The sequence below is a fragment of the Notechis scutatus genome, chromosome 3, assembly GCF_049901735.1.
Source record: "Notechis scutatus isolate UNSWTSFEM ecotype Mainland chromosome 3, rNotScu1.2, whole genome shotgun sequence".
Taxonomy (NCBI): domain Eukaryota; kingdom Metazoa; phylum Chordata; class Lepidosauria; order Squamata; family Elapidae; genus Notechis; species Notechis scutatus.
In genome coordinates, this window is record NC_142011.1 from 30,990,644 (window position 1) to 31,011,687 (window position 21,044).

Sequence of the window (21,044 nt, forward strand, 5' to 3'; positions counted from 1 at the left end):
TTGTGTTTGTACATCTCCAATTATATACATAATCAGTTAAGGTGATCTGATCCCTGTTATTTCCTAATAAACAAAAAACAAAGAAATTGAACTGTCATAAATAATTCCATCAGTGGCAAAGCAATGAAATAATAAATAAATAAATAAAGTCACTATGAAGCCTCCTAATGGAATCAGTCAAACTGTTATCATCACCACATATGGAAGATGGTCTCAGGCTCTTGGGCCTGATGTTTCCTTGATTGTCTTGCTTGGACTTAGAAGATATGATCCAAAGCTTACAATGGAAGCACAGTTAGCAGACAAACATAGAATCTCAGGTTGCTGTGGAGTTACTTAGCTCAGGAGACATTTTAGCTGCCATTGGCTCCTTTGAAAAAAAAAATAGAAGCCATTATTAAGATGCTTGAGACAAAATAACTCCTAAGGTGCCTGATGCTGAGGAAAACATGGTCTATTGGAATGAGGTTTTTAAAAATTAGCCTGACACTTTGGTAGTATCTGGATCTGAGCACATCTCCCGATGCCTAACTAAATTCAACTGTTCAGTGTTATTCAAGAAAAGAGTATGAAGAGTATGTTGTTCAAGAAAAGAATATGCCAGACCACTGATCAACCCAGCCTATACAAGCTATTCAGAGTGGTAGAAGCTCTCAAAACTTTTTTTGAAGGAGTCTTCATTGACCTTGCTCTTTGGCAAAAGCAAAGCAATTTTACATAACTTTGGTGAGGCCAAGATATTTTTTTTACTGACATCTGCTATCTTTTAGAGCTAATCCTCTTAACATCTATAGCGTAAGCGAGGAACCTTTTTGGACTGGGGGCTAAATTTGGAATTTTGAGAAATGTGATATATACACTCAAAATCGCTCAAATGTACACAAAATTGCTGCCACAGCCAACATGACTAGTTATAAAACATCCATTTACCAGAAGCAAACAAACCCTCCAAGATGCTCTCTACCATTCTGGCAACATCCTGAATGCCATAATAGTACCTATCTTGCTTAATAGTGCTCACCTTCCTATCAATTAAAGCCATTTTCTCTCTCCTGGACAATCATTCATGAAGAAAAGTATAATCACCTGTTAATTAAACAAAAATATTTCAGAATGTCAAAAATATTTCAGAATGTCAAAGAGGAAATACAGAGGGTGACATCTAAGGATGCTTTCCCTGAATTCAAACTACAAGATGAAGAATGTTTTGTACCAAAAAAATATAAGTAGCCATATACTGCAATTGTTTATATACATAAGATCCATCAGAAGTTGATTTCAATTGAAAAAAATAAGACTTCAGGGGGAGGAAATGGCAGATTAAAGATAGCTCTGTGAAAAGCAGGGCTGATGACAGTGAAAACCAGTCAGTAAAGTAGACTGGCTGCTCAAAATCTCTCCAGACAAGGAGAGGATGGGAGATTGCCCACTTATACTCTGAACAGTTGCTCCTCATGAATAAACTTCAAGAGAGCAGTTCCCAGTGGGTTTTAGCAATGGGAGATGACAGGAATAGCCATCTTGGTTGTAATCATAGTTGATGCATTTTAAAAGTTCTAAGTTTGAAAAATTCCTTTAGCAGTCACAATGAAGTAACAAAATGAGAAATTGCTTGTTACAATTACTTTTAAACTATCAGTGGCACTTGGATTGACAAGTCTTGGATTGACAAGTCTGAAAACAACATTCAATCCTTAATGAAAGAAAAAAATTAATCATAAGATTAAGATTTCTTTGATAAAAAGGTGAAATAAGCAGCAAAAAGCTAAACGAGACTTTGATCGTAGAAAATTATAAACAGATTAAGGCTCCAGATAAATGTGGAAAAATATTTTGGAATTAATTATAAAGAATCCTTCCCATGGGAAATAGATTTGTTTGAACTTTGCAGGACAAAATAAAAATAAGCAATTTTAAAAATTGGATGTTAAAGGGAATTAAATATTTTAATGAAAGAAGAAAATAAATAAGCCAGATGAACCACGAATTAACTGGGATATTTAAAATGGTGCAAAATATTTCAACGTTAAAAATACTGAAGGATACTTTTGAGAAATGGAATCAGAAATCAGTATCCACAAAGTCAATAGTGATGTTTGCTTTTATGGATAAGCTGTATCCTGAAAATATAATGGAAAAAATAGTAGATGAGGAACAAGTTTTATCTGACAAGTCAGAGATGCTATTGAAAATGAATCTACAAATCACAGACCACAGTATTAGATTTTACTATTATAATTAAAATTCTTAATAAAAAGCATATATGTATATATAAAGCTACAGTAATTTCAACTGAGCCAAATATAGCAATCTAAAATTGTTGAAGAAGCAGAGTTGGACTGCCTACATCTCTCAATGACAACACATTTAGTGGAACTACGATAGTAGTACCAACTGAATTAAAAAGGGCTTTAGCATTACCCAGCATTTTTGAACCGGCATCTGTTTCCTCAGTTTCAGGTTTAAAAATGAATCCTTTGTCATTCTCTATAGGCCACCCATAGAGGTCTAAAGTTGTATCTTACTGTCAAATTCAGGAGAAATGCACTTAGAAATTTAACAAAAGTTACTAAGAACAGACGAATTGCTTTTTTCTTCTTTGAAGGATTTACTTCCTACAAATGGCTGCACAGCAAACAAGACTTACGATTATGTCAAAAACAGGACTTTTAAGTCCACATCCTTTGTCAAGAATCATCCAGGTATTCCAAGAGGATTTTCCCCCCCTATGGATAAAAAGTATATCTCTTTGGATATAGAAAGAGCTTGGCACATTCATCATTGGCATTTTTAGAAGAGTTTGGTAAGAGATGCAAAACCTCTTTTTTCTTGGCATCATACCTCTTAGGAACTACATATGATATTCATAGAGAAAACACAAAATAATAATAATAATAATAATAATAATAATAATAATAATAATAATAATAATAATCATCATCATCATCATCATCATCATCATCATCATCATCATCATCATCTACTTATTATGAAAGAGGAAAGCTGAGATACACATTTTTTTCAAATAGCAAGTAGCCAATACTTAAAAGAAAAAAGCCAAACATGTCTTAAGTATTTCAGATTTCAGAGACCGCAATAATATCAAATCTGTTGGTGGCATATACATGATTAAAGAAAATCACCCTTATCTTCATAAATTGAAGTGGGAAGAAAGGAAAAAAAGTGTGTTCTTAAGGAGCTCAATCACCTTGCAAATTAGATCCAAGAACACATAAGAGATCTTTGACCACTAAAGCCTTAGTTCAGCCATCATAATCAATGCAATGATTCTATTATCCAGGACCACTAACAAGTTCATACAAGAGATGAAAAATTGAAAGGAAGAAAATCCCAAAACATATCAAATTGACTTAAATTAGAAGAAATCCAACAGGAACGTTCCAAGATATTTGGGCATCTGACATAGAAAATTCATATGGTTTTCTAAGTTTCTTCACAAAAGTAAATGCAATAACAATAAATTAATATTCTGTATTTTGATTAAATGTAAACTCTTACTGTCTCAAGCCATCTTTTCCCTTGCCTAAATAGGAGACAGACTGGAATTACAACTCCTGCCTATCTTCTTAAGTCCATGTGAGCACAGCATAAATGGCCCAACAGAATATGTTAGTCATTATCAAGAGGATATAGGAAAAACTCTATGCAGTTAGCAACGTAATTATTGATTAATTGAATGTTTACAACACACCTTATACTGTTTAGGTAAAACTATAAAAGATTAAACTTTAAATAAGAATAGTTTTAATCTAAGTTGTGAAACAACAAAATATAAATATTTGGCACATGTTGAACTGAATAGAGACTGATGGGACAAAGTTGATGCAATCAAAGAATCTGAAAACTGCGTTGCACAACTTTTTTTTCTTCATTTCATGTATCTCATGGCCAATATGACAGGACAAAGTTAGCTACCTCTGCATAACAATTAGTTATTGACTGAGAGGAATGTTTTCACTTAGTGCAAAGTATTAATATTGTTACTCTGCTAATCTTGTTTTCTATATGCCTTCTATAGCCCATAGTAAAATTCCTGATAATTTAAGAGACTGACTTTTGCCCAGAAAAATCAGATTTCAAAATTGCTTCCAAATACTGTACATGGTAGCAGTATATCCAAAGCAGTGGATATATTGCAAAACAATAAATACTAATACAGACACACTGTAATTCAAGCAGTTGGAGATGATAGGTGAAAGCCACCGCAGGCTAAATTCAGTAGCAAATCTGGTCTCAAACCCATGTTATGTGCCATCATAACCAACAGGAGAACTTGGCAGGATTTCTGGCATCAAGTAAGTCATTCCTGGAATTTTTCAATTAAACATTATCAGGACAGAATTAACAAAGGCTGAGATAAGAAGGGAGGGAGGGAGAAAGGAAGGTGTTTTGCATGTAAACAAGAATGAAGACTCAGAGAGAGCATGTTGGCAGGATTTTACAACTGCAGCAGTTAAGAAGGTCTCAATTCATCCAAGACAGACAGACAAAAGAGTCTGGCAGTTTCTGTGTGGAAGAAAGTCAAAAGCTGTCATGGCTAGTTCATTTTAAGGTGTCATCAGCATTTTTGAACATAAGAATGGCATTGTAGATTTTAAGTGCTGGGCCAAGCTTTACGCTCATGATCTTCACAATGTCAGCCTGAGTCAGCAAAAGGAAGGCCTCACCATCAATCATCTGTGGAAGATATGTCTGTTTAAGTATAATGCATATACAGCAACAGATTAAACATCCAATTATTTAATCTCATTATACTGTTAGCAGAAGATGCAAAATAAGACAATTCAGAAAGGTGAAGAAGTCCAAAAACTTTACTGTATTCAGATTTACTGTACAGATTGAATGGTAACAGTAAGACTTCTTTAATGCATGCTTCAAAAAGGATTCAATCATTTTATGTTTATTCAAGATCCCATCATAAAAAGTTAAAACCACCAAACTCAATCTGAGAATATAGCAACATTTCATTAATTCAGTGAATACTTCTGTTGTCATATTTGGACACAGCAAAACTTTACTCTTGGGCATTGAGTAACTTGTGGAGTAAATAGGTAATTGCAGGTTGCTTATCTTTTAGGAAAAGTTCTTAATATAGATAGTCCTCACTTTTCAACCACTTGTTCGGTGACCATTCATAGATGCAATGGTGGTGAATGAGTGATACTTACAGCTGATCCTCAATGTTCTGGTCACTGCAGTACCCCTGCAGTCACATGATCACAATTCAGGTGCTTGGTAACCAGTTTGTATTGGCAACCAGGGTTGCAGCATCCTACAGTCATGTTACTAATATTTGTCACATTCCCTGCAGGCTTTCCTCAAGCAAAGTCAATGTGGAAGTCAACAGGAAAGACTGCAAGTCATCCTACTAAGTGCCCTCCAGTTTTCTTACTCCACATGCCAATGAATTTTTATTTTATGAGACTGTAGAGCACTTGGAATAGTGCTAAGCAGCAGGCATCAGGCTAGAAACAGTTCCTCATTAGATATGAAGTCATCAAGATGACCTTGGCCCAATCACCCTCTCTCAGGCCTAGGAAGGTGGAAATGGCAAACTACTTCTGAAATCTTGCCAAGAAAACTTAATGAACTAGTCCAGGCAAGAAGTCAAAAACTGATTTGAGGATACACACCAGAGGTGGTATTCAACAGGTTCTGACCAGTTCTGGAGAACCGGTAGCGGAAATTTTGAGTAGTTCAGAGAACCAGCAAATACCATTTCTGACTGGAGATTTTAAAGTATCCTTCCCCTGCCACACCCACCAAGCCACGCCCACAGAACCGGTAGTAAAAAAAATTGAATCCCACCACTGATATACACACAAAAAATATTCCACTACTCTACCTCATCTCTGAAGAGTTTTGCTTGATCCTCACAACCTGTTAACGTCTGTACAAAGCTGAAAACCTTTGGAGAAAAGACATACAGACAAAAATTAAAGAAGAGAGAAAAGGGGAATAGCAGTTTTCTCTATACCAACAAATCCTAAACCTTTCTTTAATATGACCTATTTCACCATCAGAAGCACCTGAATCTGATCTATTAACCAAGACTTGGTAATATACTATCCCACCCCTAATGACATCTGGAAGATGCTGAAAAACAAAATTATTTAAATGTATTACATTAAAGTAAGGTTACGGTTGCTTAAACAAAATTTTGGACGCTCTTACCTCATCAATTGTCCATTTGGCCACTGTGGATGCTGTGATCCCAGCTACTCCAGGAAGAAGCTTACAATGCTGATCCCAGCAGAGAGATAAGGAACGGTCAGGATGTGCTGACAAGGCTGACATAAACAGAGACTGGTGCATACTTTCTGATGAAATGGCTGATAACAAGATTTATCACATGTCAAATTAGAATGGGAAATTTAAAAAAAAAAACCTCAAAAAAGGCAGAAGCAAACTTCTTCTGTAACCCCTTGAAGAAAAATGTGCGGATGCAATAATCAGGAACTGAATTCAGCTCATGGGTACCATCATCATTCTAAAGTATGGAGAAATTGGCTTCTTCTACAAGTTCTATGACAACTTTCTCCTATCCGATATGTTGAGATTACACCACCCAGAACTCCTGGTCCTCCAATATCTCTTGGTGCTGTGTTATATCTGACTTTTGATGGGATAATCCCCAACCCAAGCTGATGATCAATTTTAGGGTCTTCCTGGACATTTACCTCCTGTTCAATAAGCTGCTGGTAGTTATGGGAGGGGAATATCTGTACAGATTTACCAACTGCACCAATTCCTGAACTGAGAAACCTTGCTCACAGTCATTCATGCCTTAGTCACTTTCTACTGGATTACTTTAAGATGCTGTACATGACACTAACCTTGAAGACTACCCAGAAAATCCACCTGATCCAGAATATAGTGACATACACACAGTGTTAAATACCATTCAGGCCCTATAATATACCAGAGTATACAAGATGCACTGGCTCCCAATCTCTTTCTAGATGCCAATCCAAGATGCTAATAATGACTTTTAAAGCCTTGCATGACAGTGTTATTTGCATGATTACCTTTCCCTGCCTATTCTACCCATTTTGGTAGGGTGGATATGCTCCGGGTCCCCTTCTTGAAATGTCTTAACTGGTCTGCAGTTTTAAAGGCACTAGTCTCACTTTAGGCAAAAAACTATATGTGTGATTTTGGACAAATCACTCTCAGCCTTAGGAAGGAGGCAATGGTATCTTGCCATGGTATCTTCTGGTATCTTGCCAAGAAAACTGCAAGGACTAATCCAAGCAGTCACCAAAGACACAGAAAAAAATCAAAGTGGATCCTAAAAAGCATATGCCTTTTTCTATGGAATCCCCTTTCCTATAGAATCCATCAGGGACCACAAACGTTTTTTGCTCTTCATACCCTGCAGGCAAAAGGGATCTCTCGACAGCTATCAATATGGATTACCTTCTACAAGCTTTTGAAACTAGCCAAAACTCCAGGTTGCCCAACTCTATTACTAAAGTATCCTAATAGCATCAACATTTTAAATAAAGTTTCATAATCTCTTCCGCATTACATTTGAATAGGATTTCCATCCCTATAGATATATAACATTAATGGCGAAAAGCACAGAATATATTTTAACAAAGATGGTATTTAAAACATAATTTGAATTCTATCAAGTTAGCCAGATCCAGTTGTACCTTTTACATATGAAGACCCACTCAATAATTATTTTTCTACTCTTATAGTATTGTTCTTACAGGATAAGCCCTTTTTTGCTTGCCACTTATAGAAAAAACAAACTAATATACTTACTTTGGAAATCATCCTGCTGGATTTTCCGATATTTGGGAGGTCGTCCTCTAGAGAAACAAAAAATGCTTTATATAAATCATAGGGTTGATTGGAAAATGTGCTATAGTAAACCTTACTAGCTAAACCTTAAACCATATATTGGTGGGGGCAGAATTATGTGAAACAGATGACAGTGGAATAAAAGCAGCTTGGAAAAGTGCTATACAGGTAGTCTTCACTTATTGACTGCAATTGGGATAGACAAATCCATTGCTAAGCAGCACAGTTTTTAAGTAAAATGTCATGTGACAACATGGATTTATGATGTCAATTCTGGCTGCAGTTGTGAACCAAATCACTGAGGTAACTTACTGCTGACTTCCGCAATGACTTTATTTGTAAGAAACTGGCAATTACATGACCATGAGATGCTGCAATCATCATAAATGTGTGCTTGGTTACCAAGCACCCAAATTGAATCACATGATCACACGCAATGGCTTCAAGATTGTTCTTCAGTGCCATTGTAACTTTGAACAGTCACTGAATGAGTGATCAGTAATCAAGGACTACTTCTACTCGCAAATGTACTCCCAAGAACAAGTAAAGAAAAGGTGCATGTATTTCAAGATTATATGCCTTATCAAAAACATCTTTCTCAATGAATCCACAAGAGAAGAATGTTTTGTTTGTTTTACAGACCATGAATCAAATATCCATGTCCAGAAATTTGCATGGAGTATCTAGCTGATTTTTTTCATTTTTTAAATTTAATTGTATTTATTGCTTTTATATCCTGTCTGTCATGGATAGTGGAAGTATTAGCTGACCATGGTTAATCTTGAAAAAATGCTGGATCTGGATAATAGTTGGGTGGGGGATAACTAAGGAATACTAGACTGGGATGTCAAAAAAAGAAAATACAAAGATAAATCAATGTCATGTTACTGACAAGAAAGTGAGTGCAACTTCTATGAGTTGAGCTTGATTTGAGTGACTTTTTAACATTTTCTTTTGAAAGTTTAAGATGTATACACAGATGGGATTTCTCCCCTCATTTTTAATTCAGAGCAACCTACAATATGAGGTGGGTAGGACTGCTTCAACCCTACTAGGTAGATCAAATCAAGAAACTAACTTCACAGAAAGACTAAAACTATTTTTATCGAGAGTAGCTACAATTACAGAACCTTGCAAATCTGACTGTGTTGTACTCTTCTTCCTTCAGTGAATAAGGGAAGTGTCTGTTTGTGGACAGCCAAGAAAAAAAACACCAAATGGATTATCAAACAAATCAACCCAGAGTTCTCACTTGAGGTACAAATGATCCAGTTCAAATTAATCAAAATTTTGGACACATTATACAAAAAAACTAGCCCTATGCTGAGAAAGGTAGAAGGAAAGAGAAGATGAGGATGACTAGCAACAAGACAGATAGATTCAACTGCAGTGGAAATGGATACACCATGGGAAAACCTGAAAGATAAGTTAGGGACAGACAGTCGTGAGAAAATCTATTTATGTGATTGCTAACGGTCAACAATAATTTGATGGCCCATATTTAATCACACTGAGAGCAAACTCTGTGATTAAATGTGAACTTGAACCTGGATTTCCATGTAGTTCAACTCCTTAATCACTATTATACTTCCATTGGCCATGTCAAAAATGTGGTTGATGTGTATATATTCTTTCATCATATCCAGTGTGGTTCTTTCCAAACATGCCACCAGAAGATTTATGGAGCTAAATATTGATTTTTTGTTCTATGCATTTCCTTGTATGCAGCTTTAAGATTAACATGCCTGTTAATCTTCATTTTAAAAATATTTTAAGTACATACAGGGATCATCTGCTGTTTTCTATCTAGCCTCTCCTGGACTGAGATATGCTTAGCTTTGAAATGACAATGTATTATATGACTTTGAAATTATGCCATGAGATGTTCTATTTTAATTTCTAATGCCACAGTTGATTAGGACCCAACTTACTCACAGATCTCTGCACTCAGAAGCAAGTTATTCTGCATAATATTAATAAGAACAGATATAAAAGCAGATAATAGATTAGTTTAGAAGGTGACTCAGGGTCCAAGAGAATAATATATAAAAATAGATATAATGCCTGGAGAAGCACAGGATTAGCAAAAAATCATGCATAAAGTATGAGGAATAGCCATAAAGCAAATATTTGAAAATGACTGGTTATAAATTACAATGGCACCCTTCAGTGTGACATCCCAACGGATTAACACTGGCTGTTCCTTTACCTTCCATGATGGCGAGACTTCTTCTTCTGGGAATAAGCAATTAGGTTCCTTTTTCGAACAGAGTTTTCAGTGTCTGAAAGTTCAGCCTTTACCCTCCCCTGGTTTTTCTCTGCCAGGGGACACCCTGAGATGCAGTAATGAGCTGTAAATCTCCCAGTCACATGGCCTGAACCATCACAACCAGGTGTTGGACACTTTCTGGAAAATAGAGATTAAAAAAGCATTTGGTTTTGTGTGTTAGCAGGTGCTAAATAATAATAATACTATCCTGCTCAATATTCATCTATGAAATTTAGCAGCTGTGAACCATATATGCTCAATTTTAAAAGTTTCAGCTCCTTTTTTCAGTCTATTGCAACCAACAATAAAAACATAAATTGCCACAAAAGACTAGTAGCTGGAATATCTTGATGAGGATACAGGATTCACACAATATGTTGAGTTGATTTATTCCAGGTAAGCTGCACAGACACTGAAGTAGTAGTTGTTCCTCAACAACTCTTAGTGGGGCCTTAAGTTCATGCTGCCTATACCAGCATAATCAGCAGGATATTGCATCTTATGTTGAGTGCTCACCTATGAAAGCTATATTTGGAAGTCTTGGTAGCTGGGAGGGTTTTACAGGCCAAGGTTGGACAGCTTCCATTGGTAGTGGAGATGGGTTCCTTTGGCCCTGCTCAAAAGGGAAGAAATAATTTGAATCTCAGGCACTTTAAGACAAAGGCAATTTCCATCTGAATGAAGTTATAATTAATTTTCTTTCTTTAAACAAAACTTGTATATAAATTTTTCTCCTCCCCTCCCCAAACAAATATAGTTCAAAATTTGAATTCTAATTAGTAAAATTTGCCTCTCTATTTCTATGTTGCATATTAAAATATTTTACAGTTGAATTTCAGAAATACCCAACTACACCAACATTCAAAACTGTTCAGTAGATATTTCTAAAAAACAGGAAATATTTATGTATTATATATTTGGTTTAATGTTTGAAAGCCATTCTTACAATGTGGCTTATGTAAACATATTAAAGTACACTAAATATTTAGTTAAAACAACAACATTGGTACAGTAATTTAGCATTAAAAAGCAGCAGAATTATCTAAAATAGCATCCATGAACCATCCTAAACCTTTGAAGAGAGACTACTTGAAACAAATAGAAGTTTTAGAAGTTTTCATAAAGCTTAAATTGAGTGGAATATATACACAATTATTGGAAATGTCCCTACAAATTTTGTACAGTGATAATAAAGTCTTCCCTCTTTCTTTTGGAAACAAAGCAACTTTATAGATTCATAATTGCATAGGGGTCATGTTTTTATATCTTTTTGGAGAACTAAAGATTCCTCACATATAAACACTGTAGTTCCAGGGCAAAAGAATTAACACAATATAAGGTGTTTGCGTTACTTTTTCATCACCTGTTATAATTATAAGCTAAAAGATGCCACCCTATTATTCCACGGAGTCTGTGCTGTCTATTTCTACTGTCACTAGATAATCATGAGAATGTGGCAAGTATTTGTGCAACATGTAGTTACTGTTCTTACTAAGAGGAGGTTGCAATGGATGTCCAGTTTTTGAGCACCATCCAACAGGATGAATGTCTGGGTGATCTGAGTCAATCCAGAAATCATAGATATGGCTCCAGCCATCAAAATGAATCTATAGGCAAACATCAACAGAATGTAGTTAGATTTTAGAAATCATCCTTGGAGCATCCAACCAGCAGAGACAAAGGTGTATTTTCTCTAATCATATATATATGATTAGAGAAGTATGTTTATATAAAACATACTTCTAAGACAACATACCTCACAAGTGGAAGTATGAATCTTTTAGATGCATGCAACACTCCAAAAAGGCAAAGGATGAAAACTACCGAATCCCCACATCTCACTCCAAATCCACCAATATGCAGGCAAAACGAGCATAACTGAAAATCTGTTCATTCCGGAGTCTGTTTGGTCATGGCAGCATGGAATCAATGGGGAGTCTCAGAAAAAATGTTATAAACTTCTAAATAATTCCTTCTCCTCATTTTACAGAGGCCACATTTCTATTGTTTAGGGATGGAAACTGAATCCATACCTTTTCTTTCCCACGTTATTGTCCTTCCTATTCATCCACAAGTGAAAATGGTGCAGTTTTCATAATTATGCCACTATATTTTACCTTTTGGCTTGCTCATTTGACCTCATCTCTTCCCTTGACAAATGCTTTTTCTTCTGACATCTAAATAAAAAGTACTAGGGGATAGTATTATGAACACTATTTGTGGGAAAATAGTGGCATCCCACTGAGAACAGAAAACTTTACTGAGTATAAAATGCACAATTCTTAATCAGTGTTGACAAAAGCATATCAGCTATCCATGACAGCATGCCTATGTGCTGTGCATGGAAAGGAACAGGAATAGACATTACTACAGTTGCTTGGCTATTGCCAAATCTTTCTGCATTATCTTCTGTACCTACCATATTGCATTTACTGTTAGATCTTTCCATTTTTGTAAGTACCAGTGAAGTGACAACCATAAGCACAGAAGAACTTTAGAATTGGTGTGTCTACCTGCATTGATATCTGTTGCTATAACAAATTAAGTGGATGCTATCGTATGACATTTGGCAATATTGGCCCTGAAATAAGGGGGAAAGTGCCCTCAAAGTGCCCTCTTCTAAAGTGACTGGCCAATTACCCCAAGATGCTTTTCCAAATGGCAACTGGATTTTCTTGGTTTTTTTTTTCTTTGAAAATGTTTCACTTCTTATCCAAAAAGCTTCCTCAATTCTTTTTTCAAAGAAAAAACCCAAGAAAGTCCAGTTGCCTTTTGGAAAAAGCACCTTAGGACAACCATGATCTGGATGACTGAGAATCTCCACAGACATTGGCCAATCATATCTCCTTGTTGCCTTCATTCCTTCACTATAAACTGGTTTCTCCCTCCCACATCAGCCCTCCTGGGAAGGGGCTGCAGACCAGTACCAGTCCATGTGGGAGGCAAGCAAGTGCAGCTTCATCTGTACATGCACAGATCTAGGTTGTGCATGAAACCATACCACCACCCCCAGTCTGTGGAAAAATTGTCTTCCATGAAACTGGCCCATGGTGCCACACATTTGGGGACTGCTGTTCTGGGGAACCAAGGAGGATTGAAAAAGAATTCCTCACCTCCCCCTGAGGTGAATATAGAAGTATACAGAAATACAGAACAAAAAATTTTGAGGTCTGTAGCTCAGCCAAACTCAGGCAGGTGTCAAAAGGCAATTGATCAGTTCCAGAATTTAAACAAAAACCAACTTATGTCAAGTTATAAAATAGGTTTCCACACTTACAACACCAAGTAATAATAACAATAATAGCAACAACAATAATAATACCCTAATGCAATTCTATCTAAACCAACTTTCAGCCTTGCCTGAGGTAACAACCTCATCCAGCATTCCAGCAAACTCCTTTACCCCAAAGCTCTTTCTACCAAAAACCCCTTTCTACTGAATCCCCTTCTTTTGCTTTCTTGGCCTCTTAGGAGTCAGGGATGTACTTCTGGGCACAAAAGATTGGCTTTTGATTTAAAGGGCCAGCCACTCCCCATTACAGGCTCTGTATGTTCAGCTCTGAAACAATCACATTTATACATTAAGGAAAGCTATATTTTACAAACAGATAACTATTATAGTAAGCAAACAAAGCTTCTTATTGTTCTTGTTAAAAAGTTTATTCTGCTTTTGCCTGTTGTAAAAGCCAACATTGAAGTATACATTAAGTTCTCAGGTTTCAGCAAGCATTAAAAGTTATAGGTTTTCTTTATAAGCATAGGGCTATAAATACTTTCTATAATCTTAAGAATGCAGAATTTAAATCCAGTATATGTTTATTTTAGTGCATAATTGTAGAATACAAAAACAAAGCTCAGGTTTTCCCAAGCTATAGATGAAAGGCATAATTAAGTGATAAACAGGGATTTGGGTACATCATGCAACCATCTGTAATATGGCTTGTTTAATTTTGACTTAAATCTGTTGTATGCTTTAGTCAACAAATTATGGCTTAGTACCGTGTATCAATTAAGTCAAACTATCGCTTTGCTTATATAAACCCCCAAAAGCCATTGTAAATGTTACAAAATAACATTTATACTCCTGCATTGTATTTTTTAATCACAAATAGACTTTGGATTTTTTTCCCAATACCCATTTCATTTACCACAAGGAAGTACATAAATTACTGGGCAATACCATGAAAAAGAAAGGCATAAGCAGAAAGCAGAAGAAAAGCCCACCTTTATCCTGTAGTCTTCTACATCCTCTACACTAGCAACTCTGATTAGAGAGGGGGTCCTTCGATCCACTGCCTCCAATTTCATGTTCATCAGAAAGTCATGGGGTTGCCTCTAGAGTGAGGCAAACAAAAAGGTAAGGAAAGATGGTGCTTATGAGGTGAAATCACATCCTGCACAACTAACTTTCCCCTGGCCTGATTCATCTTTTTATATGAGAGAGGAACAATGCATGGTTTGTTGCTTATTCTAGTACTGAAAACTTTAACCATTCCTAGATTCTAAAACTGCACATAACCAAAATAGCTTCCCCTGAAAATGCGATCAGAGGAAGAATCGCTGTCTTCTGAACATTGACTTAAGCATACATAAGGTTTCCCTCCTCCCAGCTATACTTCTGGAAAATATTGAGGCCGAGAGGAAAATATTATGGCAGAGATTTGGAACAAATGCAAACTACTCACCACCTTAAAGGCCCAAGTTGGTGCTGCAGAAGCACCTGTTTCTGACAAATATTTTTCCCAACAGAAGTTCTCAGGGTCAGGATAGTCTGGAAATGAAAATATCTGGGAGATGAAAAGGTTTTGCTGGAGTGGATCTATTTAGAATAATTCACTAGTAGCAATAGGCTCTTGGGAACTCAAATTGACCATGAATGTTAGTTACTGATAGATACAAATCAATGGTCAATTTAAAACAGGGATTGATTATGCCTAGCATATTAAAAAAATTCAATGTCTTACACCATAAATGTCTTCTCCAATACAGATGCCCTTGAAATGCAAGGACTTCAACTTCCATAAGTCTCAAAAATGGTCACTGAGCAAACCTCTAGAGGTTTCCAGGTTGGGGAAGGCTAAGCTACAAGTTCATGACTGATTTATAAAACATTCTTCTACAGGAAGGTTGAATGCTATTTGGGATCTATATTCCAAAAGGTGGGCAAACCTAGGGCAAAGAAATGGGAGAAACAAGGACAAAAACTTTTTATGTTATGTAAGTTAAGTAAAATATTACATTTTCATGATGCCATTTTTATTTCAGCATTTAGTTTCAAAACTTCACTTCAGGAAATCATGAACTGACATCTATTTTAACAAAAAATCCTTGCCATGATTTTATGCTACTTGTTTATTATTGTATCTAAAAGGGCTTATATTTTAAGAATAAATAGGGGTGTGAATTCCTATTTGATCACAAAGCAGTATCTGTGATGGAAGGAGTAACCAGCTAGATGGCTCATCATATTTCCTGTATTGGAAAATGCCCTATGTGCATTCCTATATCTTTTTCCTTTAGCAAAAGATGGAGTAGACAATGCTTAGACATTCACCTTGTGGAGGAGTGAGAGGTTTTCCATGTTCCTGACACCAACCAACAGGATGAATGTAGGGGCTACTGGGATCACACCTGCAATAAAAATATGTGGTTATATAGTCTGTCTAAAGGTTGCCAGAGTGAGTGGGGGAATCAAGCATTGCTTTAATTATGTGCAAGTTTATTACCTGTTTAAAAATAATAAGCAAGGTAGGGTTTCTTTTTTATAAATATCACATAGGATAAATTTTACATTTCCAACACAATCCTGGCAAAATGCCCATTCTTGCCCTCCACATAACAAGTAACAATAGGAAATAGTCTAGCAATGTGAAATATCCTACTCAGAGTGAAAATAACACTGGGAAATGTATAAACCCTGCTTCCACAATTCCTGTGATTTTTTTACTAGATAAATGTTTATCTTCTTCATCAAGAAACATTAAAATCAGTTTTCATGTCATCATCCCATGACTTTCAATGGTTGGCCACAGTAGATACGAGTAATATTACTAGCATTCATCTCTCACCTACCAGTAGTCATATGTGTCATCCCAGTTGTCAAAGTGCACCAAAAAGCGATTGTCTACCACATCTGTCACTGTGGCCACACAAATCAAAGAAGGATTCATACGGTCCACTGCTTCAAGCTTCATCCCTACTTGGAATCCTATGGGAGCACCATTCTGAGGAATGAGAAGGCAGAACCTCATGCATTTGTCACTCATGATGCAGCTGCTGCAATTCTATAATGTAGATGTGGCAGTATACGTAGAGTCCAATTATGCCAAACTATCTATGCCAAACTATTTATATGACTCTGCATCAACAGAAGTAGATAAAAGCTACAGTGAAATGGATGGCATATACATTTAATAAACAAACAAACTACCTGGAGGTACGAACAACTTCATTTAATCCTAACCAGCATAGTTAACAGTGAAGAATAGTAGAAATTGTAATTTGATAATATCTAAGGCAGGGGTGTCAAACTCCCAGCCCATGGGCCAGATATGTCACGCACTGGCCACGCCCAGTTTAGTGAAGGGGGGAAAAGTCCCAATATGTCACGTGACAACGTGAATAAGACACCCCTGATTTAAGGGATAATAGATTTTTAACCCTAGTTTATGCGACCTGGAGATATAAAGGAATTTTATGAGGTAATTCTATGATAAGTCAACAACATACTGTGGCCAGAACTGTTAAAGAATTGCTTGTGATGCAGAAAAGAAGGGACTTAGTAAAATTTCCAACAGTAGAAAATTAGAAATCTAATGGGTATTTTAATATTTCAATGAACATTCAAATGATTAAAGGTTAATCTAAATGGAATTATCTGTTATTCTTTAGAATAATTTGTCCTCAGAGCAGATTCATCAATGTTAAAGAAGTCACTGTTAATAAGAAAGGTGTAAATAAAGTTAAGCTACAAGTTCTGTGCTGCAAAAATCTGCATAATTATTAGATGGCAGAAAAAGGATGCAGAAAAATCTGACTCTCTGCTGTCATCTAGTGGTTTTTTTCAATTTTTGCAAGCAAGATATGTCAGCCCTAAGACCTAGCTTTGATCCAGTAATAAATCAGTTACAATCCTTACTATTAATCCAATGAAATTATTTAATTGGCTGATAACTTTAATTATTATTGCAGGTGTGTTCAAATTACTTATTTTTTTAAATCCTGATTCAAAAGATCAAATGAAGGATGACTGTGGAATATAAGTCAGGCTCTCTCTTACTGCTGTTTCAAGAGTGAACAAAAGAGATTAATTTGTAAAATAAAACAGCAGCCACTCACACTGTCTGGACTTGCAAAGAGATGCTTGGGAGCTGCCTGAGCTTTGGTAATCTTCAAGTAATTGGCCCAGCTGAATTCATCTTCCTTGTAACCTAAACCCCATACATAAAGGAGACATAAGAGGAGACATACCAACAGAAGTCCATAGTGCTTCATTCATTCATAGGGATCACCATCAAAAATGGAAAAAGCAAAACATGTTACAGGAAGAATTAAAGATAGCACATCCCTTTTCAAGTACCAAGCAATATGCCTTATGGTATAAAATGATACTAAGATCATTTTTTCAATGACTAAAATATTGTGAAATTTCAGCAATTTCACAAGCTGTTCATGTTCTCACTTGAAAATTGTTAATATTTCTGGTGAGAGCTTGAACATCTGAGATTGCCATTTTTATTCTGAAATTAATATTTCATTGTGCACTTTTATGGATATGAACTGAGGGCTTGCAAGATAGTTGTTTCTGAAGGCAACTTCAGTATATTGACTTTCCTTATAATACTGAGAACCCCAGAAGAGACAGTTTTACACTAGTAAGATATCCCAAATAAGTTTGGAGGTCTCTCACAATATTAGGGTTAGGATTGTTGTGTGCGTGTGTGTGTGTGTGTGTGTGTGTCTTTCAATGATATGGATGCACACTTGCAATGTGTATACTTTCATGATGAAGAGTTATAAGAAATTTGAGCAAATATAGCTAGCATAACATAACATCTCAGTTATCCTAATAATTACCTTTATGGAATCTGTATTTTTGCTTCTCACAGGTAACAGAGTTATAACTTCATTTTATACTGTGTATACTATTTAATTTCATCTCAAGAATCTGAAGAATCAAAATGAAGATGTATTTCCTTATTTGTTCTTATCCCTTATTTTGGGTTGCAATTCTCCAGTCAAATTAACTATATTCCCAATAGAAGTTTAACCAAACTTAAACAAGAATGGCTCCCATACATACCGTGTTTCTCACAAAATAAGGCCAGGCCTTATTTTTTTTTGAGCCCCGAAAAAAAGGCTAGGACGTCTTTTCGGGGTGAATTAATTTCTCCCTCCCCCCCCGTGCACCAGCGCCGTCTCCAACAACAGCGTCTGAGTCGCTCCCGCTTTCCCCCCATCCCCGTAACAACAGGGGGGAAAAAACATTTTGAGGTACCTGGGAGCGCTGTGAGCTGCGTTTTGGTTTAAACCCAAGTGGCTGGGTGGGCGTGAGAAGAGCCGAGCGAGCATCTCTGCTGCTGTTATCCTTGGTGCTCCAGCCTCGGGCTCTGCAAGTTTGCAAAAGTCCCAGTGCGCAGCCTGTTCCTGCATTCCAAGCACCCAGGCCGAGCTGCAGCTGTCCCTCTCTCGCCAGCGCCATCTTCAATAACAGCGGCAGCAGCGGTGGGAACCGTGGAAGTTACGAAGGCGGCTCCCCCACCCGAGAAGCAGCTGAAACGCTTCCACGGTTCCCACCACTGCTGCCGCTGTTACTGGAGACGGCACTGGCAAGAGAGGGACAGCTGCAGCTCGGCCTGGGCGCTTGGAATGCAGGAACGGGCTGCGCACCGGGACTTTTGCAAACTTGCAGAGCCCGAGGCTGGAGCACCAAGGGTAGCAGCAGCAGAGACGCTCGCTCGGCTCTTCTCATGCCCACCCAGCCTCTCGGGATTAAACCAAAACGCAGCGCGCAGCGCTCCCAGTTACCTCAAAATGTTTTTTTTTTCTGTTGTTACGGGGATGGGGGAAAAGCAGGAGCGACTCAGACGCTGTTGTTGGAGATGGCGCTGGCGAGAGGTGCCAGCACTGGTGGGAACCGTGGAAGCTACGGAGGCCTGAGAAGCAGCTGAAACGCTGCTGGACATCCATGCCAACGCCGCCCGCCTGCTGACCCGGATAAGGGAGGGGTAAGGGAGCCCTCCGTGCTCCACCATGGTGTTAGGAGCGGCTGATGGTGAAGCGTAGCTGCCCGTGGGGCACTCCTAATGGCAAGTTCCCCCCACCTTCCCCCCCAATTTCGCATGTTTTAAACTAGGCCTAAATTTGTGGGGAGGGGCTTAATTTCATTTTATGCCTAGAAAACATGCTGGGTCTTCCTATTGGGGGGGCGTATTGTTGGAGAAACACAGTACCATGTATCATACAGCATGGCACATTTATAGTTTAGCTTCTAAGAGGTCTTAAATGTTGATAAATGTTGTAAATTAGCAGAAGCATCAAAAAAGGGAAATTAGAAACCAAACAGCCTTTATTTTCTATTATTTTTCCTTTTTTGTTTCTGTCACCTGTTTTTCTTTGTCTTTCTTGTTTTCTCAACATGCCTAAACAAGTAACAATACAATGGAGACCTTAGTATTTTGTAATCAACTGAAGACAGAAATCTTCATTGTATAACAAAAATCTTGATGTAATACGCAGCTGCTTCTTAATGCTAGATCCAGTTTCAGTTGTAAATGCTAAATTATCTTATGTTTATTAATATCAATATTTTGAATCAGTTTATATTTATTATTTATTTATTTATATCCCACCTTTTTTGTTTTTATAAATAACTCAAGGTGGAGAACATATCTAACACACTTTCTATTTTCCTCAAAACGATAATTCTGTGAGGTGAGTTGGGGCTGAGAGAGTATGACTGGCCCAAGGTCACCCAGCTGACTTTCATGGCTGTCGGGACTTGAACTCACTGATATTGATATAACACCTTTTTTAAAAATTATTAATGGTTTAAGTTTCCTAAACATTAGAGTATTAATAGTTTCTTGTCAGCGCTGTTATCAGCACTGCATAAATACCACTGTATCAAATAACGTAATGTATTATGCCTGTCTTATAACAATGTATTTTTTTTATTGTAGAATACAGAATGACAGAGTTGGAAGGGACCTTCTTCTTCTTCCTCAGGCAGGAAGCCCTATACCTTTTCAGACAAATGGCTGTCCAATCTTTTCTTAAAAATTTCCAGTGTTGGAGCATTCACAACTTCTGGATTCAAGCTGTTCCACTGATTAACTGTCAGGAGGTTTCTCTTTAGTTCTAGATTGTTTCTCTCCTTGATCATATTGCTTGCCAAAATATTCTGGAAAATATTCTTGTGGGCTTTTAAAAGAGTTACATAGTGATATAAAAACAGAATGAAATTGACCTAGCAATTTAGCTTTGGAAAAACTGGACACCGAAAACTAGAGATTCATCCACTTCTCCATTCTCTCCATTCCTTTAAAAGCACTTCATTCACTCACTCCTTCATTCACTTTGCCATCAGACAGGAAAAGCTTTTGGGTGTGAGCTTCTAAATGCACTGTCCTAATCTACCTACCTTTGGGAGGCTGAAGTTTGTGTCCCGTTTTCTCAAACCAGCCAGCAGGATGAATATTAGGAGAATCAGCATTCAGCCAAAAATCATGACATTCAGAGTAGCCATCAAAATGAAGCCGCATCCTGTAGCCGCATACCTGCATGCAGAAAAAGCAAGAGAAACACATAGGCTATCATATTAAATCATCATGCGTTGCTTTCCACTGAGAGATTATGCTATTTTATGATCACAACGTTTTTGCCTCTATTTTTAGTTTTAGTACTTCTTGTAACTAGGTTGCATATGAATGGAAAGCTTTAA

General features: G+C 37.0%; 1 protein-coding gene across 1 annotated transcript in view; it reads right to left on the reverse strand.

Moving 5' to 3' along the window:
* Positions 1 to 3,567: 3,567 nt before the first annotated feature.
* The window catches only part of L3MBTL1 (L3MBTL histone methyl-lysine binding protein 1), a 42,575-nt gene continuing 25,098 nt past the window's right edge, over positions 3,568 to 21,044 (reverse strand). The window contains exons 10-22 of the mRNA XM_087959382.1: positions 20,745 to 20,880; positions 17,441 to 17,532; positions 16,175 to 16,326; positions 15,657 to 15,733; positions 14,788 to 14,873; positions 14,327 to 14,437; positions 11,595 to 11,709; positions 10,619 to 10,715; positions 10,043 to 10,240; positions 7,795 to 7,841; positions 6,196 to 6,353; positions 5,867 to 5,929; positions 3,568 to 4,698 (exon numbers count right to left, since the gene is read on the reverse strand). Coding sequence (XP_087815508.1) covers positions 4,564 to 4,698; positions 5,867 to 5,929; positions 6,196 to 6,353; positions 7,795 to 7,841; positions 10,043 to 10,240; positions 10,619 to 10,715; positions 11,595 to 11,709; positions 14,327 to 14,437; positions 14,788 to 14,873; positions 15,657 to 15,733; positions 16,175 to 16,326; positions 17,441 to 17,532; positions 20,745 to 20,880 — 1,467 coding nt within the window. The 3' untranslated portion in view covers positions 3,568 to 4,563. The remainder of the gene's footprint in view (positions 4,699 to 5,866; positions 5,930 to 6,195; positions 6,354 to 7,794; positions 7,842 to 10,042; positions 10,241 to 10,618; positions 10,716 to 11,594; positions 11,710 to 14,326; positions 14,438 to 14,787; positions 14,874 to 15,656; positions 15,734 to 16,174; positions 16,327 to 17,440; positions 17,533 to 20,744; positions 20,881 to 21,044) is intronic.